General features: G+C 27.4%; 1 protein-coding gene across 4 annotated transcripts in view; it reads right to left on the bottom strand.

Annotated features, from left to right (window-relative positions):
* LOC107169618 (uncharacterized) overlaps positions 1-16,148 on the bottom strand; it is a 37,441-nt gene that overhangs the window by 7,904 nt on the left and 13,389 nt on the right. For 2 of the 4 annotated variants that reach the window (XR_016192254.1, XM_089229967.1), the window contains exon 3: positions 74-334. Coding sequence is in view for 3 of the 4 variants with exons in the window: in XM_089229967.1 (XP_089086093.1) it covers positions 74-334 (261 nt within the window). In the remaining variant the exon portion in view is untranslated. Of the gene's footprint in view, positions 1-73; positions 335-1,528; positions 1,815-1,871; positions 4,155-16,148 lie in introns of those variants that run through there. The other 2 variants (XM_089229968.1, XM_015519419.2) reach the window with 2 other exon arrangements.

Here is a 16,148-nt window from a genome sequence, read left to right as displayed (position 1 = left end):
ATTCAAATAATAATAATGAATTAGCTACATGAAATATAATTAAACAAGAGATATATATGATATACAAAAATACCTATATCAAAGAAAATAGAATCAGACCAAATTAACTTCATATTTTTTGAAGAAATACAATTCGACCATTCACATGGTTCTATAAATAAAACACCAAAAATGACAGCAAAACCAAAGAAAATTGAGGATATAAATAAAATTAATCTGAATGGTGACATATTGTGAATATTCATTATGAATTCTTCTAGTATAGTATTCTTACTGTTTATTGGTTTAGTACGATTTGTTGAAGTTGCTACCAAATTAATTGGCTCTGTAAAAACTAAAATAAAGTAGGTTTATATTATCATAACAAATAATACATAAATTTTGTGACCAGTCATAATTTAAGTAATATGTTATATAAATACAATTTAAATATTTTTTGGACAATATAATATGATACATATACCGGGTGATTCTTTTATAATTGAATACTGATTATTTCAAAGATTACTAATGTTTTTGAAAATATTTTTTTACATGATTTCAAGTTGCTCAAAAACCAACGTTTTTATTTAAAAAATTTATTTAAAAATATTTTTTATCCTTATCATTTTTTAAGTTTTTACTTTTTTGAATGACAACATAAAGTTTTAATTTCATATCCCAAAGCAGAATATTTTTCTAAGTATTTTGATTCATAAAAATCAAATTTAGGACGAGTAGTTTATGAGTTATAAGTATTTAAAGTTTAGATTGGCAGTGTGGAGTGGTACGGGGTTACCCTGCAAAATGTTTGTCCACTATTCTGCCGCTTGTCCAAACTTTAAATACTTATAACTCATATATTACTCGTCCTAAATTCGATTTTTATGAATCAAAATACTTAGAAAAATATTCTGCTTTGGTATATGAAATTAAAACTCTATTTTGTCATTCAAAAAAGTAAAAATTTTAAAAAATTATAAAGATAAAAAATATTTAAAAATATAATTTTTTAATAAAAACGTTGGGTTTTTAACAACTAGAAACTATGTAAATAATATTTTCAAAAACATTAATAATTTTTGAAATAATGAGTTTCAATGATAAAAGAATCACCCGGTATAGTATAGTTAGTCATGAAATATATTAATTTTTGTAGTATGTATACACACAAGAATGATTAAGAATACAAGATTAGGAACTGTTAGGATAATGAATTATTCATTATAATGCCTTGACAATTTAAACACATTTTTGAAATAAATGATTATAAATAAGTATATTAGTTTGTACTATTTTATTTAATTATTTTTATTATGAATGACAACAGTATCCATACTCTGGAAAATAATACATACATGATAAAAATAATTGATTCATGATTTTACAATAGAACGAGAATAAATTAGCCAGTGGTACTGAAAAATGTGTTAAAATTATGTTATAGGTAGTCATTTCTTACACGTTGCGCTTTTTTGATTAGGTAGTTTTTTCGAATGGAAGATAAGCCTATTTACGTTTTTAAAGCATCAGAAGTTTTGATATTTACCTATCACCCAAATCTTGAGTTTTTCTGATCCAGTAGCATTACAGCACTCCAATAACACTGCAGCACAACAAAACGGTCAATCTCTTTTATTTCTTTATTCCCCTATGTTACTTCACTCCTTTAAAATCCGTTGAACGGTCGAGCAATAAATTATAAAAACCAGTGTTTTTAAATTTAATATCTTCTCATCAATATTTTTACTTTATGATTTCTTCAACTGAACGGACTTTTTAAGTCATTCGTTTATGTCTCTATCTGCAACTTAATTGGCCTCGCCGCTCAAAACCTGACAAGAATTATTATATCATTTTTAAAATCTCCATAACCAACCATCTGAATTCACCATTTGCTCAATTCCATTTGAAATGCAAATCTTCCTTGCTTTCTTCCGCACAAATGCACCCGACAGTGGAATATTGAATATTTTAATTTTTTGTTTTTGGTATATTTTACAAAATCATCACTAGATGGTCACACTGATTTCATAGCTGATTAGTGATTATCGGGTCACGATTATGTTTTTCTTTGATGTATTTAAATTATAATTTAGAATAATATTATTATATTAAGGATTTAATAAATATAAAATTTTTATTTAATTTGAATTTAACCTATATAAGGATTTAACTCAGATAATATAATAGGAACCCTGATTATAACTATATCTAATTAGTAATTATAAAATATTAAATAAACATAAATCAAGAAATTTATATAGATAATTCATGTGTTTTGAAACTTTTTAAGCATAATTATACGAATTTTATACTTAAATTTTACCACGATTTAAACAAAAATATATGTTCATAATTTTTTGACGGTCGGTACGTGTCATAACATGCTGTCTTATACATAGCAGTAATAATTTAATGACAATTCCTATGATAGTAAGGGTAAGCAAATTACGTGTGCGCAGATTTGAACCATATATGGACTTTTGCGATCATACCATGTATTATTAATTGTACTGTACCTACCACAAAAGTTAATAAAATTGAATAGTGTACTGTGTACTCACTACTCAGTAAAATGTTTAATAATTCAAATTTCATCATTTCGTACATTGACAAGATAACAGAATAACGTAACCATTGATAACCAGGTTACCATAAACAATGTTAGTCTGGGGCTCTTCTGGCACGCAAACCCATGGGTTGTAGGTATTGGAATAGCCTATCCTCTATATATTATCTATGGAAACTAGCCACGATATTAAATTCATACTTCTGATTGGCCTATTTGAATTGGGCGCGAAATTAATTTACTATCAGTTGTTATCATTAGAAATAATATATATTATATTATATATATAATAATAATATATAAAATATATACAGAAATATGCATTTATATTTGTAAAAGAATTAAAAACCATACAATTTGCAGTATTATGCATTATTATGCCAAGTAAAAAATAGTTTACTTGATTCGATAGAATATATAAATTGGATTGATAGAAAAGTACATGGAATGTCTTAAATATCTGAGCCCTGCAGTTTATTTATAAAAAATATAGGTATAAATAATTGATTTTTACAAGTTAGTTAAAAAATTATCAAGTTGTTATAAACACAAATAGGTTATATTATCATGAAGATAACAATTTATTTGATGAACATGACTATAAATTATTTATTTTTTTTTTTAATAAGTGTTAAAAAATAATTAAAATATCAACATTGAACTGTTTAAATTTTGATTCTAACTGTACTGTTATAAAAAAAAAAAATGTAATAAGTACTGATGAATTCAGTGTTACTATTCGAACTAAAATTGAAATCGAATCAAATTCTTACAGTAATGCATGTGATGAATGGGTTCATATGTTTTCGACCTCCGCAAAAACTAATTGGATTGTAAAAACCACATTTTCAAATAAAATTAACTATGCTTATAGAAAAGACTATGTGTGTCAGCATTCTTCAAAAAATAAAAGTAAGAATCATCTTGAAGAAAAAAATAGGACTAGGGACAAAAACTGCAAAGCTTTTATAAAAATAGTTATAAAAAAAGATACAATAGATACCAGAAGGAGAGATCAATACCTACAAAGAGGATTAATTTTCGAAGTACAAGTATGTTCTCAATTCTTGTATTTGTTAATTTTAAATTATTTAGTTAGGTGTTTATTTTTTACCTAATTTAATGGACACACATCATAGTAGGCATCGTACAAAACTGCCCAATCATTTTATTTTCTATTGAAAAAAAAAAATATTTCACTAAATAATTGTATTATTAATTGTGTTTTTAAAAGATTGATTTTATGCACTCCCACAAAGTCCACAATGCAGAAGCATATAGCTTTTTAAGAGTTAGCAATGAAGTACAAAACGATTTTACTAACTATTTTAATACTGGTATGACTCCAGCAGCAGCAAAATCCTATCATGAAATAAAATTAACCACGCTCAATGACTTGGATGATGAAATGGAATATATAAAAGTTTTGGCCAATGCACAATTAAATCCAACTGAAAGACAGGTTTATCAAATGTTTGATAAATGGAGACTTGTATTAATTTAGGTATTCTAAATTATAACAATCATATTCCATATGGTGTTTTAGTAACTTAATTCTATGTTAAAAAAAATATTACGTACATATATGTATTATAATTTATATTTATTACATTTTATGATATACCAATATTAATAATTATTAATATAGGTATCTTAAACATTCTTTAATTTACAATTATGAATACCTAGTTCAAAAATACCTACCTAATATTTAGGTTCTTATCTATAATGAATTAATGAATTAACTTATAGGAGTTTATGTAATGTAGATCCTTATATGAAGGGAGTCATTTTTTTTTTTTGAAAATCAATATTTTTTGATTAGGTAATAGTTAATACACAACAATATTAATACATACAAATTTATTTATAATTGAATGTAATAATAACTATTTAAAAATTCATATATATATATATATATGTATACATATAATATATTACTGTTATGCTTTATGAAAGTAGAAAATCAGATAATCCCAAAGTAAAAATATTAAATATTCTTATTTTTTTATAAAATATATTTAAAGCATTGTTTGCGGTAAACTTAAAAAAATAACTAATTGTGAGAAAAAACGGATGAGTTATTCCATACCAAATCAAGTTTATGATTTTAATAATGAAATTTAATGCATTGAATATTAAGAGCCTTTAATAATGATATTATATTTCTTGTACTAAAATATTTTCATTTCTCTATTATAGTTTGAAAAAGTGGGCCTATTTAGTTTTTGCACCAAAATTTAATTTTTCATACATATATTTTTTTAAATTCAAAATAGATTAGGTAGATAAAAAACAAAGTATAAAGGAATTTATTTCCACGTAACACAAAAGTAGTGTAAAAATATCAAAATTGAATATTTATATGTCTGATTATTTATATTTATTAAAATATTTTAGTTTTAACATGACAAAAATAGTGGTTTTAATTTATTTTTATTTGAAATCACCAATATTTTATAGTTAATAAGCAAGTGATTTTTGTTTTTTCTGTACACATTTTGGTGACCACACAAATAGTGGAATTATAAATATTTTGAAAGAAAAACAAAACGTGTTTCAACAAAATGGAGGTTTATTAGAAATATCTGAAAATCCATTTGCCTTAGCAATTGTTACACCAATTATGAAAAGAGCTCACAGTTTCTCTTTCTCAAATGATATTGTTTTTGTAGACTCGAGTGGCTCATGCGACCAAGGTAATTCTACTATCACATTTTTCTTTGGTATTTCTAAAGTAGGTGGAGTTCCCCTTGGAGTAGTTATTCATCAACATCAAACAAAAGATGACTATCTAAATGCATTCTTATTATTGAAGATATGTTTAGGTGAAGAAGCATTTAACGGTTAGCTGCATCCAACAGTTTTCATTTCTGAAAAGAATAAAAAGCAGATTAAGGTCATAAATGGGTCAAGAAAATTTGGATGCCTTAGGAATACTTTCAATAGAAAGCGATGTCACGGCAATTATTGATTTTGATGAAATTATAGATGTATTTTCCAAACAAAAAGCCAGAAAAAAAAGTTTTTAATCATTTATTACAAATTATTTTATTTTATAATTTTTAATTTTATTTATGGACAAGTGCTTGCTTTAAAGAATAAAGTATTATTTTGATATTCATATTGTATTTTTATATATTTATTCTTTATTTACATTATAGGCCCAATTTTTTATTTTGTCCTGGGTCATATATTTGATAAATCAGGCTCTGAGTACAGTCCTTCAATCTTCAATTTAGTTATTCTATTAATAATACTGATCAATATTCTAAACATATTCTTTAGTTAATTTTATTAGGTGATTTCAATTAAGGCTATCCTTTTCATAATAAAGTCATATTCTATAACGAATATCTAATTGAGAACACTCTCTGGATATTATGATACAGACGATAAAGGAGTATTCATTTTATCGTAGGTAATACATTCGTAATTTTTTTTTTTATAATCTTTTACGGATAATCAATGAATAATATGATTTTATTTTTTTTTAGATTATCCAATATATTACCGTTCATAGATAATTGTTACGTCCCGACTGAACGTCGATTCATACATCAACGTAGAGATGAAATACTGATGTTTACAATGTAATAATGTCTTTATTTTCACAAGTTATTAATAATTTATACAAAAATACAGTTTATATGCTATAAAGGTGTTAGTGAGCGGTGTTACGACCTTACTCTGAAATATTGTTTTAAATGACAATGAGTGGTTTTATGACCTGCCTCTAAGTGTCTTAAATGTCCCTAACCGTCTGATGAGCTTTTGTCGTGGTCTTCCTTATATATGCTCGTGTCCGTAGCAGTAGGTGGTCGTACGTGGTGGTGAAATCTGGCACAAGGCAGAATTTGAGTCTCCTGGTGTAATTATTCTAGTCGATTCACATCCTTTCTTAGTAACAGAGACTTTTTCCGAGAAGATACGCGCGACAATGCTTTTATAGTTTAATTATTTACGTTTTTTACGATGACCTCAGTATGTTATTTTATATTAATTGCCTACTTAGTTATTTCACCACTCATAGTAGAAATGTACACTATGTTTTGAATATTGATAGGGTACGTAACATAATACAAGAATATTATTATATTATTTGTCAATGCCAGTGTTTAATTATAATTATTTAATTAATTACCAAACTATATATAAACTCTATACTCTATACAATATATATATATATATATATATAATATGTAGCATTATACCGTAGCTATTATTATAATAATTTATTATTAGGTATCTATATTACAAAATTACTTGTGTTGATTTATAGACTGTTAAGTGTTTTAATTAAATATTATGTACCTACATCCAAATTGTACAAATGTATTTGCTACATCTTATCGAACAGTTTAAATTTAACGAATTAATATATTATTAAAATACCATTTTTTTTTTACAAAAATACCCGAGGTAGATCTAAAGTTAATTCGCTGAACAATGAACAGCATAGGGGTTTATCGTTTGAATCGTGTAAATCCTATGATATATACCCGTAGTCGGCTATCTAGTTGTTTTATATGTCTATGGGTCACTCACACAGTTACACTACCACGACAGTAATACAGGCATATGTATATTATACATAGACATATAAAACAACTAGATAGCCGACTGGCGACTACGGGATAATATTGAAGTCAGCCGCCATATGCCAACAGGGCAATGTTTACAAAATCGCATGGTTGATAAGAATATTTATTAATGATAACAAAATTAATATAAATATTTATACTGTATCTAGTATATTATGTACTTATTACTACTTTTTGTAATTTAATTTGTAGTTGACATTTTGACTATAGAATATGAAAAGAAATTCGATTTTTCATTATTTGAATTATTATTTATTATCACTGATCAATATAGGTATCTTATCTATTGAGTTTTTATGTAAACATTGCCCTGTTGGCAATTCAGTGTTGCCAAGTTGGTCTTTTTATAACTAAATCTGGTTTTTTCTTGCTGCATCTAGTTGTTAAATTTTAGAATCTAGTTGATAGCCATTTTTCTAGTTTTTTCTTTCATTTTTTCCCCCGCTTTTTTTTGAAATATTGCCTTATAATGTATATTATTATACTACGTCGTCAACAATTATATTATACGGTAGTATACGATTGAGAACGTTTTACCTTTTTAGCAACGCGATTAAGAACGATTGTCGGCAGATCAAAGAAACAGTATTTCGTACCTTAAAATCAAACGATTGAGAACGATTTTTCGAGCAACGTTGCCATTTATCTTAACTGTGATTTTGATGCATTTCATTTTTTGCATTTCTTTGACAAAATTCACCTTAAATGCATTTTCCACAATTTGTTTATAAAATGAACTAAAATTCTTGTGATTAACAAAACACTTTCAGAAAACTGTCAACGGTTAATAATAAATTATTATATAGCACAACAAGGTATCATCGATAACCATTTTATCATAGCCAGGCCTTTCCGCTCAAATTACAACCGTTATAAACATATAAACCATACATACATACATAGGTACAAGTTATCGTCGATGACAACAGCTAGGCCTCGACAAGTATTACTGAATTAGTAACCAATTAGTACGTCCAGAACTAAACAAGTAACAATACTATAAAATATAAAACTTAATATACTTATTTAGTAATAAAGATAGTAAATACGATAACGCGATTTACGTATCTGCGTAAAACCAAAATATTGCCAAATTCAGTTGTTTGGTGGACAGTGAGCGCGGTAACAACGCATTATAGGTAGTGTTATAGTGTAGGTATGGTATAGTGTCGTATAATGGAAAACTTTAAAATCATAACGTCTGAACGCGGAAAAGATCTTATATTATTAAATAATGATAAATATTTATTCGCAAGAACACGCAAAGACGGATTAATGAAATGGAAATGTTCCAATAACAGTTGTAGTGCCGTTTATTAACGGAAATAGATAAAACTTTTCATTCGCCAAATGGCGAACATGTAAATCATGCAAGTAATAACAATCAAAAAATTGAAAGACAGATTTTGAGGGAAAATTGTAAACGAAAAGCTGAAGAAAACACATCGACAAGACCGTTAAAATTTTAATCTTGAAAAAATGCCTTAAGATGAAAAATAAGTGATAAATGTATTGATTTTACAATGATCCGTTTGTTTACTTTTATTTATCAAATTAATTTAATTTATTCTGTAACCAAAAACTCAAAGTAATATAGTAATTTTATATACATATATTGTATATTTTATTTCTATTTTGTATTTTTAACTAGGAAATGTGGCAACGTTGCATAAAAGTTATCAGGTAAAAACGTTCTCAATCGTGTTATTAAAAAAGGTACTGCCGATAAGGACCGTTCTCAATCGTGTTCTACCCATATTATAATATCCTAACCCGTGTGTTCGAAACTGGTTTTGATTTGAACAATAAAAATAAGTACCTGGATCTATTGTAATCATTGTAGGTGAACACATTAAGATAAAGAGTATAAGACTAGAGATATGTAGTATTCTAAAGCTATTAAATATGTTACCATATTACAGAATAGAACTCTAGTACTATAGTAGTAGGGGCATGTAAAATATAAGAATATACAAATATGATTAATAGCTGGAAAACTGGTATTTTATATTTTCCAAATAAATTGACAAGAAAAATTATTTCAGTTTAGTACTCTACAAATCATTGAGTTCCCATATTGTTTTTTTGGTTTTCTTTTGATTTTATGTTGTTTTGAATTGTAATTTGCACTTTGGTTTTACTTCACTTGCTTGACACGGCAGTATCGAGTATATTAAGGTGAATAATGGGAAAGCCAACATATACACAAAACTTCCGTCGAGTGTGGAAGAAGGACAAATTATTTATGGACTGGCTGCAAGAAATGAAGGATGATACAGAAAAAGCTTACTGTAAGGTATGTTGTTGTAGTATCCGAGCAAGAAAGGCTGATTTAGTTAGTATTTAGCCATAGTGCGTGTAATAATCACAAATCTGCACAAGATAATCCCAATCTAATTTTAATTAGATGTGTGTGCCACTCACTCTAGTTGGCCACATCACAAGCTTGTGCCGAAACAGTTCCAAGACATTTAGATTTTCTAATTTCTGAATCTTATAATTGGTTTTCAAATTCCACACTACGTCAACAACGCTATAAGGATCTTTATAAATGTATTAATGAAAATCATGAACCACTTAAAATGGTTCAAGCATGCAATACGCGATGGTTATCCATAGAAACTGCCATTGTCAGAATAATTGATCAATGGAACGAACTAAAATTACATTTTGAAATTAGTAGATCAAAGGAAAAGTGCTATTCTGCAGAAATTCTATATACTCTTTATAGAGATGAACATAACTTAGCATATTTGCTATTTTTAAAACCTCTCTTAGGAGAAATTCAAAGAGTTAATAAACTTTTTGAATCTGAGTATGCAGACCCGACAAAATTGGGATCAGAGTTAATATCACTTGTCACTTGTTTGGAAAAAATTATTGTTGTACCATCATTTAATTTTAGTAAATCAACTAATTTTACTGATCATTTAAATCCAAAGCCTTATCTTGGGTATGGATTTGAAAATAAAGTTGATGAATTAAAAAAAAAAAGGTAAACTCTCATCTGATCAAGAACAAGTACTTAGAAGTAGGTGTATATCATTCATTATATATGTTACGGGTAAAAGTCGAAATCGTAGTAAGTCATTTTCGTCATTTACATTATTAATTATATCATTGGGTAAAAATGACATTTTTAATCCAAGACTAACTTTTTTTCCAAACATAGCCTCATATGGAGGTTGTTTGATGCCAGCATGATAAGCACTATTTTTGGCAAATTGACAAAATCTCAATCCTTCACTCCACGTTTTAGACTGATTTTCTTCCATCCAAGCGTAAATGATTTTTCGATGTCCTGGTTAGCTCGCTCAACACTCCCCTGGCTTTGTGAATGACGTGGCTTCCCGTGTACAATTTTTAAACCATCCCACATTAGAACTAAATCATTTATAATATGATTCACAAACTCTCTACCATTGTCTGATTGTAGTATGCACGGAGCTTCAAATATACAAAAAATATCTATAAGATTGTATGCAACTTCGCTTGCAGTTTTTGTTTTTAAAGGTCGTAAAGAAACAAACTTAGTAATGTAGTGATCACGTCGCCTACAGGTATCAGTAGTCAAGGATGATGTTTGGAAGGTGACTCTTGAGTTAATTACACAACGTAGAATTCTTCTTAATTAGATTAATTGTTTATTTATTGTGGTAAAACATATATTTATTTATAACATGAAAGCTGAATGTAAGTTAAGTATTCTGAATGATTAGAATTAATTCGGTTTGACTCGAATATTTTCTAAGTTCAAAATATTGTTCATAAGAAATTTTTTAAGTCCAATAAATTAAATTAAACAACAGACTGGCGTGAAGGTGCTCTGGCTAGTCTGGTCAAGTCGCGTCTGAATACAGGCCGTTTCGGGGTCTCTTATATAGTGCTACCCTCTACTCCGCATAGTCTACTTGCTCTTGTCGCTGTTCTCACGGATGTGGTATGGTTATCTAGATTGACGGAAATGCCACTCGCCCACGTACGAGCTAAATGCGCATCCCATGCAGCTACAGTCCTCGATAATTTATATTATTATTAACATTATTATTATGTAAAAAATATACATTATAATATTACATTATGATATTGTTTCTTGTAACTTTTGTATTGATGCATAACCCCCACATCCTGTGCACACCTATCAACGATCTTTTATGGTCGTCTAACCACATGATTTCGTGTTGCCCTAACGTTAATGATTTCCACGAAATGCTTTCTCTCTTATAATTACAAAGTTGGTCGCACCCTACCCTATCTTGGTTCGGCTGGTACCTAGTTGACCGTGAACTAGACAATGCGGGACGCTAGTCCATAGCAGTAAAATGGTCATTGTAAACCAAGATAAATTTAAAATCACCATCTTTATTACTTTGCATATCTATCAGATCGACCTGTGCACCAGAATTAAAAGTTTTAGATAAAATTGGTTTTATTACTAAACCTTTTTTGGGATGAGCGTATTTTTTATTACATATTTCACATAACTGTAAATATAATAAAATTATATCCCTGGTAATATTTTTGTATTTTTGTTTTATTGAATGCTCCATTCGGTTTCGACCACCATGACCACAATTTATATGAGCCATGTGCAATATATCGAACATTTCATTGCATTTTATAAATGTTGTTTTACACAAATGGGAAAAAACTAAATCTGCGTTAGAATTTCGGTCTGAAGTTAATAATTTCACTGATGCTGGTGGTAATAATCCATTTGAAGATCTTGTTGATTTGGCTTTGACAATACTTTCCTTGCCCTGGTCTAACGCTGCATGTGAGCGAATCTTCAGCCAAATGAACATTGTCAAGAACAAGTCGAGGAATAGAATGAAATCGCCAATGTTAATATCACTTCTACATATTCGTTCAGGCTTAAAAAGAAACAAGAAATGTTGCCATAATTTTAAATTCCCAGAGTGTTGTTAAACTTATTGGGACAATGGATGTTTATAGTAGTAGTAATGTAGATAAAGAAGTATCTGAAATTACTAAAATGCTTGATGATCTATACCAGCATTTATGTAAATTTATTTATATATATTTATGTTTTTTTTTAAATTAAAAGCACTAGTGCAGTACACTCATTTTATAATAAATAAATATACTAAATATGTTCTTACTTCTTATATTACCAATGTTTGAAAAATATCTGGTTGAATATATAGTGATAGTCATTTAAAATTTTTTCTGGTTGAAATCTGGTTGATTTTTATCAGGTAACTAGTTTTTCTTTAATTTTAATATTTGGCAGCACTGGTTGGCATATGGCGACTTCAACGTTCTTATGGGAATGTAATTCACAGTCGGCTATCTAGCTGTTTTATATGTCTATGATATTATACAGTATCGTCGTCCGTCGTCCATCACTCGTCACTCCGACTCGGATAGTTCATACTATACTATAATTTCGTATATAAATATTGAACGATCATTTTAAGTTGAATACGTTATTCACAATATAGTGCTTAAAGCTTAATAGTTTGTACATTCGCTGTTTAAAGTATGTTAATAAAAGCATCATTGTCCAACGTGGTTAACAAATATTGAGCTATAATAGATTGGCCGTTTGTCGTTAAAAGTATGTAAATAATAACATAATAATTTACCAACGTTTAACAATATTATACAGCTTAATAGTTTTGTCATTCGTCGTTTAAAGTATGTAAGTATAAACATCATTGATCATAATTTTAATACCTATAAATAATAAATAATTATATATTGTAATTTTATATTTAGTGAATATTGCCTATAGGTATAACATGTAATATAATCTAGGTATCAACTAATACAGACTCAATTTCATATAATTATTCATAATACATAATATTATAAATAAATAATAAAATATTAATCCATATAGCCATACCTATACATAATCCAAATATTAAATAATCACTGTCATTGAGCAAGATATTCTGAAAATATTGATTGTTATCCATGCCTATATAGGCTTGGTTTCATGGTAATTATGTAGCTAAATAATAAACCTAGGTATAACTTATAAGTAATAGAACAGAGAAGCTAGTAATAAGCTTTTGTTAAATTAAATAGGTAGTGTTGTTGTCTTGATAGTATTATTTAATTTTAGTTAGGTATAACTCATATAATATAATGGATAATTCAAGAAACGGTTTCAGAAAAAAAAAAATTGTTTATCAAAGGAACTTAATTCTTTAGATCATTTAAGAAAACACAATAATACAACATCTGTTACTTTACCCGTTAGTTCCAATATTATTTCAAGTGCACAAACTCAATTTAATTTTGAAGATACATTATCTAACAATATCTACCCAAATGATACACTTTTTAAGAAAAATGATGTTATTCCACTTAATATTTCATCTCAAATTTCTTCTGAAAATAATAATTTTGTTTGCCAAACATTATCCCTATTGGATGGGTCTAATTCTACTACTTCATTAAACAACCAAAACTCAAATAACTACAGTGCCAACTTTGAAAAAACATCAATAACTGATCAATTAAGAGAGTGGGCTGTTAGGAATAAAATAACTCATACAGGCTTAGGTGAATTATTATTAATTCAAAGGCAAATACCAGAATTTGAAAATATTCCAAAAGATCCTAGATCATTTTTAAAAACTCCAAGACAAACAAATTTGTGCGACGTTCATCCTGGAAAATATTATCATTTTGGATTAGATAGTGGTAAATAATATGCTGAAAAATGTAAATTACTATGATATTCCCATGACAAATAAGACAGGTATGTCGGCAACATCCGAATTTACAGCAGATTTCGCGCAAACATGGCCGCCGGCTTTCGCCTATTATCACTAAAAATTATTATCATTATTTACATTCTAAATGTTCTGTGATATTACAATATTACATTATTACCTATAACCTACTGTTTTCAATATTATAACTTTTATGGTATTTTTTATTTTTTTCCATAATTATTTTCTTTAAATATAATAAATTATCCTCAAAATGCCAGTGTGTGTTTATGAAGGTTGTTTTAGCGGTAGCAAAAGGCAAGACAAAGAACAAATACCTGGTGTTCATATGCATAAATTTCCTAAAAACCCTGAGCTGCATAATAAATGGTTCCAACAAATCCAGAAAGGAACTTCAATAAAATTTGTGAACTTTGAAAAAGGTAGGTATTACAACTATTTAAGGTTTAGTGAAAATGGTTGTTGATAGGTGTATGTAAAATATAATAATAATACCATCAATATATTTAGATTTTTTATTGTATTTCGTGTTCATATTAATTTTTATACAGTAAAGTGTAAATGAGTAATTGAGCTATTATTTTACAAACTAACAATTTTTAGATGTGGTATGTTCTCTGCACTTTTCTGCACATCATAAGATGGAAAAATCGTATGCTCAAAAAGTGGCTGGGTATTCACCCATAAATAACAGAAGGCTTAAACCCGATGCAATACCTTTAAGGTTAATTAATTTAATATATATTTTTTTTTCAAATAATAGTATATAAAAACCCTAAATTTTTATAGCGTTGAAGGTATAGATTATGATGATATCCCATATTTAAGATTTCCATTAATTACAACACCAAGTGGAGTATTTAGTATAACACATTTTGAAGAGTCGTCCACCATTAAAAATATCCCACGGTAAAAATCCTAATATAATCACTTTTGTAATTGATTATTAATTATTTACATAAACATTTTTATTTTTAGTACATATATTGACAAAGTTGGAGAATATATAAGATCACCTAGCGGTATTTTTAACATCAGCCCAGTTGATAATGTTAATAATAAAAAATGTCGTGTTGAATTATTTACCAATAATGATGAAAATGTACAGTCTAATGAGCCAGGAGTTGAGCCTCTAATTCTTGATATTTCATCAAATAATTTGATTGAGAGGTAACAATTATTATGAATTATTATTATTATTTTGTTCTGTGAGCATTGTGGTAGTATTTAGTTAATGTTTTAGTATAGCTTCTAACATTTTATTTGTTTGTATACTAGTGCAATGGGAGAAAAATGAAAATATGTAATTAAAGAATATAGAATTCTATGTTGAAAATATTCGTTAATGGCTCATAAAGGGTTATATGTGTGCATATACAATTAAAATATACCTTTAGAATCATTAACTTGTATTTGATACTAAGAGATATTTAACAGTTGAATAAATGTTAGTTAACAATATTATATTATATTCATTTTATGTTGCGATTTTATACATTTATGTGAATTGCTTTATTTGTGATTAGATATGACGATTTATATAATTAATTAATTTAATAATATTAATTATTATATATTAGATTAATAATATGTTTTGAGATTTTTTGTAAGTAATAATAAACTGATTTATATTTGATTAACAAATGTTTATTTTATTTTTTTATTTAAATATACATAAATATCCTTTGTCCTTTTAACATATAGATTACAAAATGATTTAGAACAATGTAAAACTAAAAATGAAATCCTATTAGCAGAAAACAATAAATTAAGGACAACTATTAAATCTTTAAAAGATTATATGAATTTAGAAGAGAACCGCTTTGAAAACCGTTTTGGAAAGTTATTATCAAATTTTTTTACTTCTACGCAAATTAAATTTATCCTTCATCCTACTAAAAAAATTTGTCGTTGGATGCCAGAAGACATATCGTCTGCAATAACATTACGCAGTATCTCGCCAAAAGCTTATCGCTATTTGAGAAATAAAAAAAGTTTACCATTACCAGGTTAATGACCAACTCATATTAATTGTATTATTTATTCATATACTAAAAATAGTTATACATTCTAAGGTCTTTCTACGCTTAGAAGCTGGGCTTCAAAATTTTCTGTTGAACCAGGTCTTTTACATGGAGTGTTGTCATTAATGAAATCTAAAGGTAATTTAATTTAATCAAAATAAATAATAAACTAAAACTCATTATAGTAAATTAATTAATAGTATTATTTTATTCAAATTTCAAGGAGATACAATGGAAATTAATGAAAAATTAACTATAA

The sequence above is a fragment of the Diuraphis noxia genome, unplaced genomic scaffold, assembly GCF_037042655.1.
Source record: "Diuraphis noxia isolate RWA-SAM2 unplaced genomic scaffold, SU_Dnox_SAM2 contig0006, whole genome shotgun sequence".
NCBI lineage: Eukaryota > Metazoa > Arthropoda > Insecta > Hemiptera > Aphididae > Diuraphis > Diuraphis noxia.
This window is presented reverse-complemented; position numbering and strand designations above follow the sequence as displayed.